We start from the raw sequence: 17,765 nt of genomic DNA on the forward strand, positions 1-17,765 counted from the left end.
GTTTGGTTGGTTTGGGTCATACTGGAAATGAGCCTAAAGCCTGGTACATTCCAGGCAAGAGCTCAGTGAGTTTCATTCCTAGCCATCTTTTTTCTTTTTCTTTTCTTTTTTCTTTCTTGTTTTTTTGTTTTGTTTTGTTTTTGCTTTTGTTACAGTTTGTTGTTGTTTTGTTTTCTAAGTTACCCAGGATTGCCTTGAACTTCCAATGCTTCTTGCTCATCCTTCCAAATAACTGACTATAGGCCTGCACCACGCCTGATGCTCATTGTATTTCAAAAGATCTGAAGATTCTTTTTAGAGAGGAATTACAAGTACCACTAACTTAAAGGATTTTATTCTTCTTAAGGTGAGAACACTAAATGAAACTCCTCCAGTGATGGCAAACAGGATGATATGGCAATATTAACATGGGGGACGGTGAATGATAGTAGGATACAGAATTGCCAGGAACACTTAGTGTAAGCAAAACAAAGGACTCCTATTTCAGCACTCACTGAGGCCCCACCAAAGGCTTCAGAGCATACAGATGGAACTTGGACTCCCTTGCTCCATTTGTGAGCAGGACTGGGAAGGATGATTTGTCCATCCCCAAACAGAAAGGGAAAGCAGTCAGATGGGTTTAAGAAAAAGAAAATCTAGGGACTCTGTGATGGGGAAATAGACCAGTGACTGCAGAGAGGCCTTGTCTGCCCCGGCTCTGCGGTACTGAAGGAGGGAGGCCAGGCTGGGATGGCAGTCTTGTTTATTTGTCCTCTAAGTTTTTCCACCACTGCCCCTCCTCTGGTCTCTTTATACACAGACTGCTTCCTTTGACATCTCATTCCTTCAGTCCTTTTTAGAGACTTTTCTTGAAAAATTAATTTTTAACTATATATTTTTTGGAATCATTATTAAGAACCAGTAAGCATTACTCAACAGTGTTTTCACAGCAGGGCTCAGAACATGAGTATCTAATAAGACCATCTCAAGAAGATATAGCAGAGGGGTAGACAGCCTGCTTGTCACCTCTGGAGGGCCATAAAAAGGACTGTCATGATGTGCTTTTATGCACTGTAAGAATGCAGGTTCCATTCACTTCCAGTGAAGTTAGAGCAGTGGCCTAATCTATACTGTGTGCCTTAGTTTACCTGCCCATCATTGTCCAGGAGATGCCTATACTCAGGTGGGATAGTGTCATCTCTTTCTCCAAGTTTCTCACGATGTTCTGCTTTAATTTTTTCCTATAAACATTGAAGAGATAAAAGGATGTTCATTTCCTTTCTCACTTACAAAATACAATTCAAGGTGCAGATACTACAGTTATTGTATTCTCCTAAAGCAAAACATAAGAAACAGAGCAACAAAATAGATGGTAAGCCGAGAGTTGCTGAAAAATGTGAATACGTATTCTTCTCTATGTCACCCCAGATCTGTGAATTTTCAAATGAAAGGGTCAAATAGTTATCCTCAGAAACCTTACTGGTAGCTAAAAGCCCACAGGAATAAAATTTATTTTCCTGATTGAATTTTGCTTTTTATATTAAAAGTCAGGTCCCCATGTCATGGCAGGCAGAGAGATAATATTTCCAGCTCTATTTTAAAGCACTGTAAAGGAGCAAGCCAGGAGAGACTGACCATGCCCATCCTGGTACCGTGCCCTGTGAGGTTCCCTGGTCTCTATCACAGATTCAATGGAGGACAGATTAATCTCTGTGCAGCATTACAATTTAGTTTTTTTTTTTTTTTTTGGTTTTTCGAGACAGGGTTTCTCTGTGTAGCTTTGCGCCTTTCCTGGAGCTCACTTGGTAGCCCAGGCTGGCCTCGAACTCACAGAGATCCGCCTGGCTCTGCCTCCCGAGTGCTGGGATTAAAGGCGTGCGCCACCAACGCCCAGCTACAATTTAGTTTTTAAAATATGAGTTAAGTTCATCTCAATATTCATACAATGATGAGAGAATGACAATGACAATGTCTTGTCTTTGGGACATTGTTTCAGATGCTCAGAAAGTTACTTCTCTTTTATTATTTTATTTTTTGTGTGTATGATTTGTGTGTGTGTGCATGTGCATGTGTGTGTGTGCAGAGGCATGCACAGCATGAATGTAGAGGTTGGAGAACAACCTTGAATGTCATTCCTCCACTTCCACTTTGTTTGATACAGGGTCTGTTGCTTTTCCAATGTCCTTGCCAGACTAGCTGGTCCACAACCTTCCAACAGCTCTCCTGTCTGTGCCGCTAATCTCTGTGTGGGCTGGAACTATGAACACTCATACTACATGACCAAGGATTTGAACTCATGTTGTAAGGCTTGCGTGGCAAGCACTTTAGCCACTGAGCCATCTCCCCAACTCCAGTTATTTCTTGATTCTAAAATATGATCAAGTCAGTGAAAATGGCTTGTTAAATATTGTGTCTTAAATATAAATGTTTTTTATACACATTGAATATAGTGCAGTTAGTTCATTGTGTCCTTCTAGACATACCTCTGCAGAGAAAAGCTTCTTACATATAATTTGAATTCAGATTCAGTTATGCTTGCAAAAGAGATGCAGGAAAACCTTTGCTAAGCATGTGATCTCTGCCACTATGAACACAAAGTGTATCCACTCAACGAGTATATTCCTTTGGGTTATATGCCCTTGGGTAATGGTCCCAGGTAAGACCAGGAAAAAAATATTGGAAGAGAAAAAACTTAAAACATAGCTTTATAATTCAGTCTGGAAACAGGAATGTTTCCTGTAATGCAATCTGCACCACAAACAATCTTTAGTGAGAAAAAAGAAATGCAAACTACACCATTAAACAGGAAAATTAGATGGAATGCTTGAGCTGTTCACCACCTCCAGACAATGCCAGAGAGTGTCTTTCTTTTGTGTGGCGGGTAACGGACTATCATTTACCTTTACTTTATCATCTACTGGTTTGTTCTCATCTGGGTCAGGCTGTCTTTCCCCAAGACGGTCAGAGAGTTCATCCAAGGCATCACTGAGTTCTTTGTCTCTGTGCTAAAAGATAAATAATTCTGAATTAGTTACAAGTTAGCCAAACTGTTCATGGAACTCACCCAGCAACCCCATCATTTTAGTATGGACATAGTAAGTAAGTCACAGGGATAGACATCAGAGAACAGATATGCTGATGGTGGAAGAGACAAAGAGCATTGAAAATGTTTGCCTCCCCTAACCAGCTGCCTCATGAAAATACAACCAGGTTAAGGAAGTCTTTTAGTGGAAACATCAGGGGCTGCACACAAATAAGTGACCTAAATCTTACCTAGAGGCTACACACACACACACACACACACACACACACACACACACACACACACACAAAATCACTTTCCTTTTTAATCCACTGATAGAGTCAGATGGCTAGTGAGCAGAATTTTCAGTAGAGCATGAATTTGTCTTTGGTTACTCTAAGATCAGATTGGGGGAGGGGTGGACATGACAAAGTATAGCCATAAAACTCAGTGCCGCCGGGCGGTGGTGGCGCACGCCTTTAATCCCAGCACTCGGGAGGCAGAGCCAGGTGGATCTCTGTGAGTTCGAGGCCAGCCTGGTCTACCAAGTGAGCTCCAGGAAAGGCGCAAAGCTACACAGAGAAACCCTGTCTCGAAAAAACCAAAAAAAAAAAAAAAAAAAAAAAAAACTCAGTGCCATTATGTCCCCATTTCTTGAAGCACACAACTCCACAGAAGTACAGTTGATGTCACTGAGTGAAGAGAGTGTCTCTGACACATTATGTGGGTTCCTAAAAAACTTCAGAGAACTTTGGAACTAGTGGAGAATCTCTTTTTTTACCTCCAGGAAGGCCATGAAAGCTAAACTGAAGAAAGCGGTGGAAGGTATTCTTGGGGAAAAAATCCACCAGATCACTGTAGTCAAGCTAACCACTACAACATTTCATTTTACATTTGTTTACTGTTCAATTCAGGTAAGGCAATTCACCTCCCAAGCCTGAGTTTTCTCAGCTAGGAAAACTGAGTGATACCTACAAGTCATACTGTTGAGAGGACTATGCACTGACACTCAGTAACAGTAAGTAAATAATGCATCATTATTGATCTTGTTATTGTAGTGAAGTTCTACAAAGCTATTCCAAACTATCTTAACATAATAGGTTCAAAATGTTGGCTGTCTATACCTATGTGAGTTTAGTTTATATCCATACAGATTCAATTTAAAATATGTCTAACGTCTGTATTATACAAGACACCCTGCTGGGCTGTGTCCTGCAATTACTGAAAATGTGCTATCATACTTTATCCAGTCCTATTTGCTGTCCATGGGAATCCTCTGGGTAACACAACAGTATATTTCAGAAGAAACAAGCACAGGGAAGCTAAGCTAACTGCTTAAAATACATTGCTAAAGAATGAATGGAAGCCAGGTCCTGGACTGGAAGCCAGCTGAAGAGAGGAAGGAGAGGTTGTATGAGCAAGGCAGGTGAGGAGCATGACGGGGAACCCACAGAGACAGCTGACATGAGCTCCTGGGAGCTCACGGACTCTGGACTGACAGCTAGGGAGCCTGTATGGAACTGACCTAGGGCCGCATGTGGCTGACAGTTGTGTAGCTTGGTCTGTTTGTAGGGCCCCTAGCACTGGGATCAGGACCTGTCCCTGGTGTGTGAGCTGGCTTTTTGGAACTTATTCCCCATGCTGGGATGCCTGTCCAGCCTTGATGCAGGGGGAAGAGCTTGGTCTTGCTTCAGCTTGATATGCCATGCCATGGGAGGCCTGCCCCTTTCTGAACTGAGAAGTGGATGGGCATGGGGGAGCATAAGACAGGAGGTAGAGGCAGGGAGCAGGGAAGAGAGGACGGAGGTGAAATTGTGGTTGGTATGTAAAATAAATGAAAAATTTTAATTAAAAAAAAAGAAAGCATGGTGAACCTTTCTCTGCTATTCTCAGTAATATTTATGTTTTTTCTAGGTCCTTCTCAAAAAAGGCTTTCCTACAAGGGTGATTGTGGGGCATTTACCCACCACCCCCACAGTTCCCCAGAGTTTTCTTGAGTGCAATCAGCAGGAAATATTAGATAGAAGGATTTATAGTGGAGAATCTCGCAGAGATAAACAGATAGAAAATAAAGGATAGCCTCGAGAGGGCCTGGAACCTATTCCAACGGGCCCTGTCTCTGCCCCAGGTTTTTTATAGAGACGCCAAGGGGTGGAGCAAAAGACCTCCTCCCCCAGCATAGCAAAGTGCAGACCATCTCAGACACCTGCACTCAGGCCCGTGGTCCTGATCATCCTCTATGCGGACCTGCTGGGTAAAGCCACGAGGAACAGGCTCCCCAGGTGATTTAATCATATAGCTTTTTAAAAATATTTCTCAGGATACTCCGCACATATATAATTTTTCTGACAGGCTGTTAGACACAGCAAAGAAAGTTTACATGAATGATGATAGTTTAGTTAACTCTGATGCTCACATATAATTCATTAAAATAAAACTTTTCATTTAGTTTTACTGACATTCTAAACAGACACACACATATGGAAAGAGAGATTACACATCACCGTGCTTACAATAGACTAACAGCAACATTAAGTTCCTAGGCTGGAAGTGAAATATTTTCATGTTGTCTCCTTTTGTCCCCTCACAGACAGGATTTGTCATTTCCCAGAATCACCAATCTAAGTTTTTCTGTAATACAAAGTACTGGATTTTTCTAATAATTTTTCCTGTTTTCATTTGTGCTAAACAGGTGCCTCGTTTTCTTTCTTGTTGCTGTTTTAAGACTATTTCCCAAGGACGGCATGTTGCTCACCTCAGTATCAGGCGGAGGGGCTGCTGCGTGGGTGCTAGGAGCTGCGTGGGTGCTAGGCACAGGTGTCTGGGAAACTACTTCAGAGATGGCAGCAGAAAGTTTGGCATCTTCAAATTCCTTTTATTAAAAAAATTATTATTAACATGTTGCATATAATATTATGACCATAATATCATTGTTTAAAATACAGGTCTTAAAACCATTTTATTTTATTCCTTTATTCAAATACATGCCTCATAGCAATCTTTAAAGCACTGTTTTCCCATTTCTGTCTCTATGGTATTTTTACAATTTCTCATTTTTATTTTCTTAGATCTATTTTTATTGTTAATTATGTGTATGTATGTGTGTCTATGAGGGTGTATGTGTCTGTGAGTACAGTTGGCCATGATGGTCAGAAGAAGGCATTGGATCACCTGGAGCTGTAGTTACATAAAGATATGAGCCACCTTATGTGTGTGCTGGGGACTGAATTTGGGCCCTCTGGAAGAACAGTATATGCTCTTAGCCACTGGGACATCTGTCCAGCCCATGATTTCTGTCTCTATTTCACATCTGGTATTCTAAACATCATCCAACAATCTACTCAGAGTTCTGTGACTTATTTTATGTTTCCTGTTGGACAATGGGTTATTAAAAGTTTTTAAAATTATTTTGCAATTAAGTTCTATATAAGTTATAGATGTGTCTTTTGGGAGGGGGCACTTAAAATGTTTTTTCCAGCTTAGCTTCTGTTCAAATGAATCCAAGGACAGAGGCAAGATGTAATGGGAAGTGCCTATGGGGTAAGACCTATCAAAGTTATGAATCTAGCATCCTGAAGTAGCCAAGAGAGAGTATATTCAAACGTGGACCATTTCCCTTAGATGGACAGAGGTCTTCGGGTACCAAGATGAGGGCTTTAGGAGGAGGAGTATAGCCTCATCTCTGATGCTCCAGTTAGATAGAGAAAGTTAGATCTTTAAAAATTGTCATATTCAAGGGCCGGGCGGTTGTGGCGCACGCCTTTAATCCCAGCACTTGGGAGGCAGAGCCAGGTGGATCTCTGTGAGTTCGAGGCCAGCCTGGGCTACCAAGTTAGCTCCAGGAAAGGCGCAAAGCTACGCAGAGAAACCCTGTCTCGAAAAACCAAAAAAAAAAAAAAAAAATTGTCATATTCAGTATTGCCGTCATTGACAAGATATAGGAATTCTGTAGAAGAGAAAATTTTAAACTTGTTTTTTTTAACTGATACAGAGTAGAAAATCTGTACACATTAATGGAGTAAAGTACAATACCAAAATGCATTTATATATTATGTAATGTTTAAATGAGGTTAAATCTATTTCTGCAAATATTTATCATTTCCTTATGGTAAAAAATTTCAAAATATTTTCTTCTACCATTTAGCAACATTTACCTCATCATTTTTTAATACATGAGTTTTTAAAATCCACAGCACTGGCACTCTCTAATACGAATACATACTGCTGAAAAGAATGGACAAAAGTCCTGTTTGCTATTGCCATAGTTAGACTTTTATATCATATGTTCACTTCTGGTAACTGCACAGTGACATACTTCTGTCGCTGTCACATTGTGCTATATGCATTAAACCATCAGTAGTGGTTTATTCTGAATGATGCACAACAAATTATTTCTGAAACTTTCTGAAATAATATTTATTCTCTGGTTCCCTTTAACATGCTACACTTCTCACCTATGTTGATTTTCTTTTTTACTCCTGTGAACTCTGTTGTAAGTTTATTCTTGGAACCAGTGCTGTAGTTTTTACTTATTATTACTGTATCAAAGGCCCAAGGTTTTCCTGGGTGAATATTACCTAAAACATTTAAAAATAAATATGCTTTCATATTTTTATAGATTTACTTCTCAAATACATTTTAGAATAATTTTATTGAGTTATAGAAGGTACCTTAGGGATATTTTAGTAACAAAATAATTTATTAACTAAACAAAGGAATAGCCATTGCTCTTTTAGAACAATGAACCCATCTTAGATAAATAGATTCCTATTGCTTTGCCTTTTTCTATTCATTTTTTAATTTGTGTTTTTTATGTAAGTTTATAGTCTCCTATTAATAAAATTTACTCATTTGTTTTTAACAAGAAACTAGCACACGTAATGTCATTTATATGTCTTATCTCAAACAGCCATACCCACAAATATATGAAGGTATTCCTTTTGAAAGTTTGTGAATTACTTTCCAGCTATTGCTAATGACTTTCCCTTATCACATTTAACAAAAATTAAAGTTTTATAATTTTAGAAAATGTCTCTCATTTTATAATAAATATTTTGTTCTTGGCAATGAACAGATACCATTAAGGGATTGCCACTTGTTCAAGGTTTTTATTTAAAGCATGAATGTATGCTAAATTTCAAATATATAATTTTGTTTTAAAGATTTCATGTGTATGAATGTTTTATCTGCATGCACATATATACACCATGTGTATTCCTGGTGTCTGTGAAGGTAAGAAGTAGGCATCAGATCCCTTGGTCCTATAGTTACAGACAGTTGTGAGCAGCCATGTAGGTGCTGGGAATCAAACCTGGGTCCTCTGTAAGAGCAAGTGGTTAAGAGATCTTAACTACTGAGAAAACTCTCTAGTCCTATTTCAACTTTTGAGACAGTATCTTACTATATACACCAGGCTGGCTTTGAACTCCCAGAGAGCCACCTGCCTCTTGCTGAGATTAGAGGCAGACACCATCACCCCTGGTCTTTAAATGTATCTTTTATATGGACATAACTATTTGATTATTTCTAGTGGCTATATTACTATGCTATATTGGCAATTTCCTTGCCAATGAATATGATTTTGGCAAATAATGACTTCAGTACATTATAGTGAATGTCAATACTTTTATACCTGTCAACTAAAGTGAGCTTTACTGACATTGTCATACTTGATGAGATTTTTAAAGTGAGGATGATTATTTGTAAGAAGCAGCTTTGCAGAATGTCACAGCAGGCTAAGCAGAAAGTGACCTTTAGAAGAATAAGCAGTTCTCACATTTTCTTTAGTTTTGCTGTTGTTTTTTTTTTTTTTTTTTTGGTTTTTTTTTTAGGTTTTAATAATTGTACTGACTGTGTTTTTGTCTAGAATTTCTTTAAAATTCTTGTGCAGTTTCTCCCCAAATCAGTTTAACTCTGTTACTGCCTGTTACATCTTTCTTGTTTTTACATTAAATTGGGCTTACTATATTATTTTTCCTCTATTATATCCACCAGAACGTTTTAAGATTTGACATTTGTAAGAACAAATTAATGGTTGGCTTTGAAATATAAAAACAGAATTGATGTCTGACATGCATGTGTATTTTACAAAGTACCCATGTTTTCAAAAGAAACAGCTTCTGGTCAGTTAGCCTGTTAGGCTGTGGCATGTTCCAGCATGTTAGGTGCTACATTCCACACAGGCTTAAACTTCCTACGCTACATACTATGGCTGTTAGAAAATTAAAATTCAACAGATATCTATTGAGAGCCGCTGGTAGCAAAAAACCATGGGAGTATACAGCAGGTGACAACTAGAGTTCAGAAGGTCAACCTATCAGAACTAAGGGTTCTGTTAGAAGAAACCATCATGCAAGGTGTTATGGAATTACTGCCTTTTGAATGAAGTGGCTGTCTCTTGTTGCAAACTTCTTGTGCAATAACAGCCATGATTCTCCCCATTTACCGTGCATCTCCATGTTATGTGTACATGTGATCTCACGATTGCATCTCAATCTTGGGCACAACTTTCCCTATACATTGGGGTAATTGCATAACTGTCCCCAGCTGTGCTTATTTTACATAAATCTGGCCAGGGCCATTCTCCAGACAAAAGTATTTCAGCAAAGATACCTTTTTCCAAGGACAAAACTGCACATAGATAAACATTAGCTCATCTCACCCACAGCTAGAGAAAATAACCACTAGCAATTAAATCCTCAACTCCTTATCTTCACCCCGGAGTTATTTACACAAGACCCTAATTTAAGGTGGATTTACTGCTCACATTCCTGGGATGATGTTTTAGCCATCTGCTAGTTACTGAGTTAGTTACTTCCCACTGACCCAAGGAGATTGCCTTCAAGGTGAGGCAGGTGATAGATGCCAAGCTTCTTTCTTGTGCAAATCAAATTTTAATTCCTCCTCAGCCAGGTGCTATTCCTAGATTCCCTAATTGATCTTATGCTTTAGATGATTCTACCAGAGAACTCCCTTTAGTCACTCCCCTTTTGGGTTGTAATTGGAAGCTGACATTTATTGCTTTATGTGTGGATCCTTATCACCTCTCTCTGCAACCCTTGAATTGCTTTGCCAAAGAACTACTGCTTGGGTATACATACTGGTTCCCGCACAGCACTGGGGGAATTGATTGAGAAGAACAAGATGAGAATGAAGATGGAAAGAACTAGACAGAGATGAGAGAACAGCAGAAGGGACTGAGAGCAGGAGGGACTGAGAGGAGCTAAGTAAGAGAACAGAAAAGAAACTGTGTAGATAGAATTGACTTAGAAGAATAAAGTGAATGAATTTAGAAGAATAAAGTGAATGGACTAAAGAACTCAGTGTGCTTAGATTCATTTTATATCCCTCAGATTAGAATCCGTAGCTGCTTGTAGCTTCTATTCTGGACCCTGGTAGAAATCTCCTCAGGGCAGGCACCTGGGGAGAATTTATTAGATATCAGATTTATCAAATTTACCTGGTTTTGTTTTTAAAGATGAATGGCAGGAAATACATGAATACTGCTTTGGCTACTTTTAATTTAACTTTGTGTTGTTTTATTTTCAATAGTGTATTCTGAATTTATTTCTTGACATTAGTATTATTTGGAAAAACATTTTTAAAATTTTACTTTCCCCATAATTTCCTTTATATTTTACTATGACCAACAAGGAGGGCATATACAGTAGTTACTCCATTCCATTTAAATTATGAGCCAAAATATGAGACTTTGTCACTAGAGTTTGTAACAGTGTCCCAAAAAATGTTCTAGTCTGTTATCTGATATTTACCAAACTTAGTATTTGTATTTCATTTACTATATTTTTCATACTGACAATTTTTCCTTTGATTGTTAATTTAAAAAAAAAAAACATTGTAAAAAGTAAATTGCTTTAACTCAAATCTGCTTAGACATGTCTCAGAGAAGGGGTGACACATTCAGTCCCAAGGGCTAAAGAGAAACCCTGCCTCAAAAGAGAGAGGGGGGAGGAGGGAGGGGAGAGGAGGGAGGGAGGGAGGGAGGGAGGGAGGGAGGGAGGGAGGAAGGAAGGAAGGAAGGAAGGAAGGAAGGAAGGAAGGAAGGAAGGAAGGAAGAAATGACAAGAAAGGAAAGCCAGTTAACCAGGTGCTTCATACTTACAAGAGACGATATGTTTGTGGTATTGCAGAAGTCCTGAGACAAGGCATCAAGAAGGAAGTCATCACTCAAGGGCTGCAAGAAACAGAAAAAATATCAACAAAAGGAATGCTGGCATTCCACCATATCACACTCTGATAAACTCACTAAAAGGGAAAGCTATGCCCTTCCCAAGTAACCAATGAGAGGCCACAAAAGACTGACTCAGAGAAAGCAGATGGCTTACTGGAAGTTGTTCCTTGGGCTCTTTTGGCAGGAGTGGCTTTCCATCCTTATCCTATTCAGAATAAAAACATGATATTAATAATTGTACATATTATCCCAAATATGGAACCTATACACCTTATAAGGAATTAACAGGCTAAACCTACTGTATATTTTCACATAGGTTATTCATTTAAGAAACATTATCATAGCAGAGAATATATGTACTGTAATACTGTAATTCCATTCATATCTAGAGTCAGTTTACATGCATCATGCCTTCCTTGGCCAAGGGGTCGAACAGCACATTCAGTGTGGCTTGTGACCCAAAGAACAGAAATGAATGCAAAAGAAAAATATGTGAATTTTTTAAGTGGTATGTTTCAGGGGTGTATCAGCAAACCTCTCTTTTATAAGGGAATACTAGGACCTCAATCAGCTAAAGTCCAAATGCTCAGGGAGCTTGTTTCTGGGTGGAGCACTCTCAAATTTAGGGCTCAGATTATGTTAAGCTTCAAATGTGGTTTCTAGTGGTACTTTTGAGTGGCAGAACAAAACCAATGAATTATTTGAGCCTCCTTAATAAAAGAAGATCTATAAATTAATGACAGTTTCCATCTATTTGTCTGTACAATGTATAAATGAGTTCAAGGGTACATTCAAAGATTTCTCCTAGGAAAGTGGTCAAAATGTTTTGCTTTGTTTTCTGTATTCCAAATGTGCTATGTAAATGTTTAGAGCTATCTGCTGCTTTCTTATAGCTAAGACAACCCTCCTTGCCCTCTGAATTCACTTGTAGCTTTAGCCCTTTTTATAGGAGGAATCTGCTACTTCCAGACCATGTTTTAGCTGAAAAGTCAGTAAAGATCCCAAGTGAGGCATGGGACCCTGAGGGCTCCTTTGCTCTGCATTAAAATGGAAATCTACCTTTTACTACCTCATCAAGTAGCAGGAAGGGGAAATTTGAGGTCTGACCACAACAGAGAGCAGAACCTCACTATAGTGACCTGATGTGAGGTAGGTAATGAATGACAACAATATTTAAACAAGAGGTCAAGCCAGCAACCTGGAAATGTGACAAAGCACTGGGTAACTGACAATGCCTGAGATAATTCAGAGGACAAACTAACACTAAATAAAGGGGGCCAGGGAAAGCAATCCCTGAAGTAGCACTACTATGCTTCAGTGAGGGGAGAAAGTAGCCAGCTTCCTACTGAGTAACTGCATATGGCCTGCTTCTATGGAACTAGGATCAGAGACAGATCTGTGGCCTTGAAAATGTCCTGAAGAATTTTTAAAACAATGTATGTACGAGCTGCAAATAATTGAAACTCCACCAGTTTGGGCTGCAGTATGAAATGCAGAAGTGTTCAGGATAATAAACTTTAAGTAAAGGAGAATTCAGTGTAAGATCTTGAGTTGCAAAATAAACCAGTGCATGTGGATGGCTGAGGACTCTGAATTCAGCTTCTCGAAACTGCTGTTAAAGTAAATTTGAACTTTCCTGTTGGTGGCACATTAAGAAGATGACTATTTGTTCAACTGCCTATGTGTCTGCTCTGTTTAAAATGTACACTGGAACTAATAATAATGGGATCGCTCCATTGGTCACTTGGTCTACATATCCTGTCCTTTCAATATGAAGAGAACAGGTCAACTTATCACTTTACTCAGTATTTAACAAGTTCTCATGCTTTCAACTTATACTTAAGGATTAAAAAGTTTTCTGCATAACTTCTGTTTAACCTGCAGAAGGTTTTCCTATATTGCTGGTGTTATCACGAACCACATTTCTGAAGGGAAAAATATTTGGTGGCCTAGATGTTAATTTTTCTTTATATTAAAGGAAGAAAAGGCTACTTAAGAATATATTTTAGTTTCTATTGCTATTGCCCTTGGTTGCTTCCCAGAATTTGAAGGTAAGTCCCTATTGCTTGACACCACTACAATTTTGGACACAGGACTTGGAGGAACTGACCTGGAAGACTCCTCCCTGAGGACTAGCTTTCACTGTATTAGAAGATGCTATGCAAGCTGCCAAGGGAAAAATCAGTCAATAGTCCTACCCAGCTATGATGGGTATGAACCACAATGACTAGTATGATAAGATATCCCTAAAGATACAGTAGTGACATATATCTTGGTGCTACCCATCAGCTTTCTAATTAGACTTAAATACTGCCCAATAGTAAAGAGTTTGTGTCTGGTGCTGTATACATAGCCAAGGGTCCATGGCTGGTGAGGCTATGGAACTTTATAGAGAATCTATTATTGCAACTTTCCCAAACCAATATTACCTTTAACTGCATTCTCTTTGTTTTTGATATTTTATTTTAATTACAACATCTCTCCCTTTCCTTTTCTCCCTTCAAACTCTCCCTTACACCCCTCCTTACTCTCCTTCAAATCTGTGGCCTCTTTTTTCATCCATGATTATATGTATATATGTATTTGTATATACATGTATATTCCTAAATACAAGCCATTGAGTTCATATAATGTTACTTATATGTATTTTGTTTTTTTGTTTTGTTTTGATTTTTGTTTTTCAAGACAGAGTTTTTCTGTGTAGTTTTGATGCCTGTCCTGGATGTCTCTCTGTAGACCAGGCTGGCCTGGAACTCATAGAGATCCACCTGCTTCTGCATCCCGAGTGCTGGGATTAAAGGTGTGTGCCACCGCCGCCCAGCACTTATATGTATCTTAACTGTGTTCTTTTTTTTTTTTTGGCTTTCCGAGACAGGGTTTCTCTGCGTAGTTTTGCGCCTTTCCTGGAGCTCACTTGGTAGCCCAGGCTGGCCTCGAACTCACAGCCACAGCGATCCGCCTGGCTCTGCCTCCCGAGTGCTGGGATTAAAGGCGTGCGCCACCACTGCCCGGCTCTTAACTGTGTTCTTAATACTAATCCTTATACCCACAGAGAAGTGTAGCTCTCATCCCTCATCAGAGAAGCTTCTTGTTGCAGCAGATGAAGATTATCACAGAAAGCTACAACTGACCAAAATGCACAGAACAACTGACCGTGAGGTGTCCAGCTCCAACTGATATATCTACAACACAACTCCACAACTAAGGCTTAGGGAACATCACAGACAAACAGGCAGAAAGAGTGTAAGAGCCAGAAGACCAGTACGTCTGCTGCAGGATTGCATCTTCTATATGATGGGAAAGCCACACTCATGAAATCTCACAATTTGATTGCTTAAGCAAGACTTGAACAATGACAATGTCAGCTGACATGCCAATGTAGAAGAGGGAAATCTTAAGAGGTCTCATGTCTAGATGAAGAGCTACTAATGAATGCTGAGAGAGGAAAAAACAATATTCCCCAGGGATGAGCTCCATAACTGTTCATCCAAACAAAGTGCTAAGTCATAAAAACAAACATACATACAAACAAAACCAAATGACTCATTAGCTTGTATTTATATATTAACTTATGCGTATACATGTATGTGTGTGTGTGTGTTTTCAAAAATAAAGAAAAAGAGGCCTTGAATTTGAAGGAGAAGGGGAAAGGTAGAGACATAGGAGGAGTTAGAGAGGAGGGAAATGATGTAAGTTCAGTATACACACACATATACAAAATTAAAATGAACAAATTTTAAAAGAATGTGATTTAGCTCCATATCTACTATTCTAACATGGTATTAGTGCTAATACAATTTCGGGTCAGAACATAAAGAAATGGCATCTTTATATTCTAGATCTATTATCAGCTCCCTCTTTATGATTATAAAATTTAGTTAGAAAATGATATGGGAAAATACTCAGCCTGCTTACCTTGACCTCTTCTAGTTTATACTCAGGAGGAATTGTTTCTTCTTTTTCACCAAGTTTTTCATAGTCTTTTTCTTTAGCCTTCTCCTAGATACAAGTGGTATCATTTTTAGTGTCTCCTCCTACACAATGCATTCCTCAGAGATTAAATTTGAGGTTTCTATTGTTAGCTTCAAACATGCATATGACCATTGTTAACAGATCCTCAACAGCTTCAACTTTTAACACTGCTTCCAGTTAGCAGGCTCAGATACCACCTCTCAGCCTGCTGGGCTAGCCGCCTGTTGGGAGGAGTATTATTCTACTTTTCTTAGGAGCCCTCAGCAAAGGATGAATACAGGTGGACAAAGATGGGATTCATGAAACTTAGACACAGGCACTATAGTGATTCAACATTGGCACTTCCTAAGATTTAGCTTATTAAACAGGATATATGCAGTATCAGAGAAAGACCACTGATCATGCTTTACAGATAGATTTTTAAAAACAGAGTGTTAACTTATTGGAGGGCAGAGGTGGATGGTTAATAAGTCATTTTGTAGACACATTTGAACCACCATTACTTTGACTTTATCCACTACAGGTTTTTCATCTTCTGGATTTGCTTCTTTTTTCCCCAGGCTTCCAGCCAAGGTTTCGACAGCATCATCTGGAGCCATGCTCTTCTGCAAGGACAAAGGTGGTTAAACCTAAGTTGTTACTCACACTTACCAATTCAGAAAGGCACATGCTTATTTCAGGTCTACACTATTTTTAATAACTTGAGGCATCAATTTAATTAGAATGGAGGTTTTGAAATGTTAAGAATGTTAAAAATTAAAGCAAGTTTCTTATATTAAAAACTGTGCATGCAATTTGTATATGGACAATAAAGACCTTACAAGATCCAGCTAGAATTTGGGCCCACGAAAAAAGAAGATAAAGATAACAGAAGCTGACAGAAGGGAAAGAAGACAGGATTTCTGCCACCAAGCTTGGCCATGCCCAGGGGAGAAGGCACAAGTTTGTTCTCTGGTGCTTCCACTAGCCACATGGTTAACATGGGCTCAGGATTCTCCTGCTTGTGATTGACCATCATCAATGCACAATGAGAATGACCTACCTGAGTCTCACTATTCTGAATGAAATATGCTCACTCATGATGTTATAAGCCGGATTTGGCTACACCAACATTCAAACAAATGAACAGGAGTACAAATGAGGCATGTAAGGGGGAAATGAAGAAACCATGTATGGGTCAAAAGACAGGACAGGTTCTGGCTTTCCAAACTATGGGTCATAAATGTTCCTTAGTGGTTTTAAAAAATTATTTGAATGTTTTCTGGACAGAACATTTTTCATAGAAAGAAAACAATACAACACACTTAACCTGAATAAATATCACTCATTAAAGTGTTTCTTTTTTATTTTTATTATTGTATAGGTGCTAGTTCTCTCAAGCATCTAAATGAACATATCCCAAGTACTCCGAGTGCTTTATATTTCTGCCTCACTGTTTTCCTTGGGAAATGTTATTTTCACTTCTCAGTGTGACCGTGCGCTCTACATAGAAGCCTTTGCAAATTCCTTAAAGAAAAGGTTCCTTCATCCATGTTCCATACGGGAACTGTGTTTCATACGGGAAAGTTCAGACTGTGTCATAACTTGAGGTCTGGCTCATATTTGTAGAAAACTGAAAGGTATCCAAGACCACCACCATATTTCCCATTCACATAACAGTTAAGGACCAGGATACAGGTACACTGTTGAAGGTCAACAAAAAGCCTGCATTCTTCATTTATACAGGAAGGTGATCGGAAAAGACTTTACAGTGTCTTTATAAGACATCAAATAAGGAGACTAGCAGATGTAGGTCAGTTAAGGAATGCCTAGGAAGCATGTCTCAAGCCTCAGCACATCCTTAGTACCACAAACAATAATGAGAAGATACTACGGAATCTGGAACATATGTGTCATAGAAGAGAAAAGCTAGTCATTCAGAATTCAGGTTTTGTAAGTATAAAGCAGTAGTCTCCGAGTCATCAGAGGATAGAAACTAAACCCATAGAAATCAAAATTAAATAAGGATTTAGGTAAACATCACACTTAATTCAAAAATTTAAAGAAAAGACGAAAACAAGAAAGAGTGAAGGTCAAGCACAGGGCTGCTGCGACCTTTCTTCCAACGTGGAAGGGGGCAGGATTGTGGTCATGATTTGGATACAAAGCCAGGAAGAAATGTGACACTAGACATTCAAGACACAGGGACTACTGGAGAGAGTTGTGGACCTACAAGGAGTTTCAGAAGCAGCAAACTGAAGCAAAGCAGCAGGCAGCACCTGAATTAAAATAAAAGTTAAGTGCAGATGAAGTTTCCCGCACAGCCCTGAAGCCAGAAGAACAATGAATAGCAACTCTATTAGCTTTCCCTTCATTTTCTTGGCATAGTATGGCGACACACAGTAGAAAGTGGGGGGAGAAAGAACAAGACCTGCTCAAAACCCTTTCAGTGCTAGGGCATCACTCACCGAAGATGCTGGTTTGGGTGGTGCTGACTGTATACTGCACATGGAGGCCCGAGGCACAGGCTCGGCCACAGGAGTTGGGGATGTGTCCTTAGACTTCTGAGAAAAGAAGCAAGTATTCTGAATAATTTTAGAATTGCCTGACTAATAAAACTGA

At 39.1% G+C, this 17,765-nt stretch overlaps 1 protein-coding gene across 21 annotated transcripts in view; it reads right to left on the bottom strand.

The window, feature by feature from the left end:
* Cast (calpastatin) overlaps positions 1-17,765 on the bottom strand; it is a 109,863-nt gene that overhangs the window by 6,857 nt on the left and 85,241 nt on the right. For all 21 annotated transcript variants that reach the window (XM_006979358.4, XM_006979360.4, XM_076551972.1 and 18 more), the window contains 8 exons: positions 17,612-17,707; positions 15,668-15,769; positions 15,108-15,191; positions 11,347-11,397; positions 11,124-11,195; positions 5,757-5,873; positions 2,880-2,984; positions 1,128-1,220 (listed from right to left, as the gene is read on the bottom strand). In XM_006979358.4, the coding sequence (XP_006979420.1) occupies positions 1,128-1,220; positions 2,880-2,984; positions 5,757-5,873; positions 11,124-11,195; positions 11,347-11,397; positions 15,108-15,191; positions 15,668-15,769; positions 17,612-17,707 (720 nt within the window). The remainder of the gene's footprint in view (positions 1-1,127; positions 1,221-2,879; positions 2,985-5,756; positions 5,874-11,123; positions 11,196-11,346; positions 11,398-15,107; positions 15,192-15,667; positions 15,770-17,611; positions 17,708-17,765) is intronic.

The sequence above is a fragment of the Peromyscus maniculatus genome, chromosome 15 (assembly GCF_049852395.1).
Source record: "Peromyscus maniculatus bairdii isolate BWxNUB_F1_BW_parent chromosome 15, HU_Pman_BW_mat_3.1, whole genome shotgun sequence".
NCBI lineage: Eukaryota > Metazoa > Chordata > Mammalia > Rodentia > Cricetidae > Peromyscus > Peromyscus maniculatus.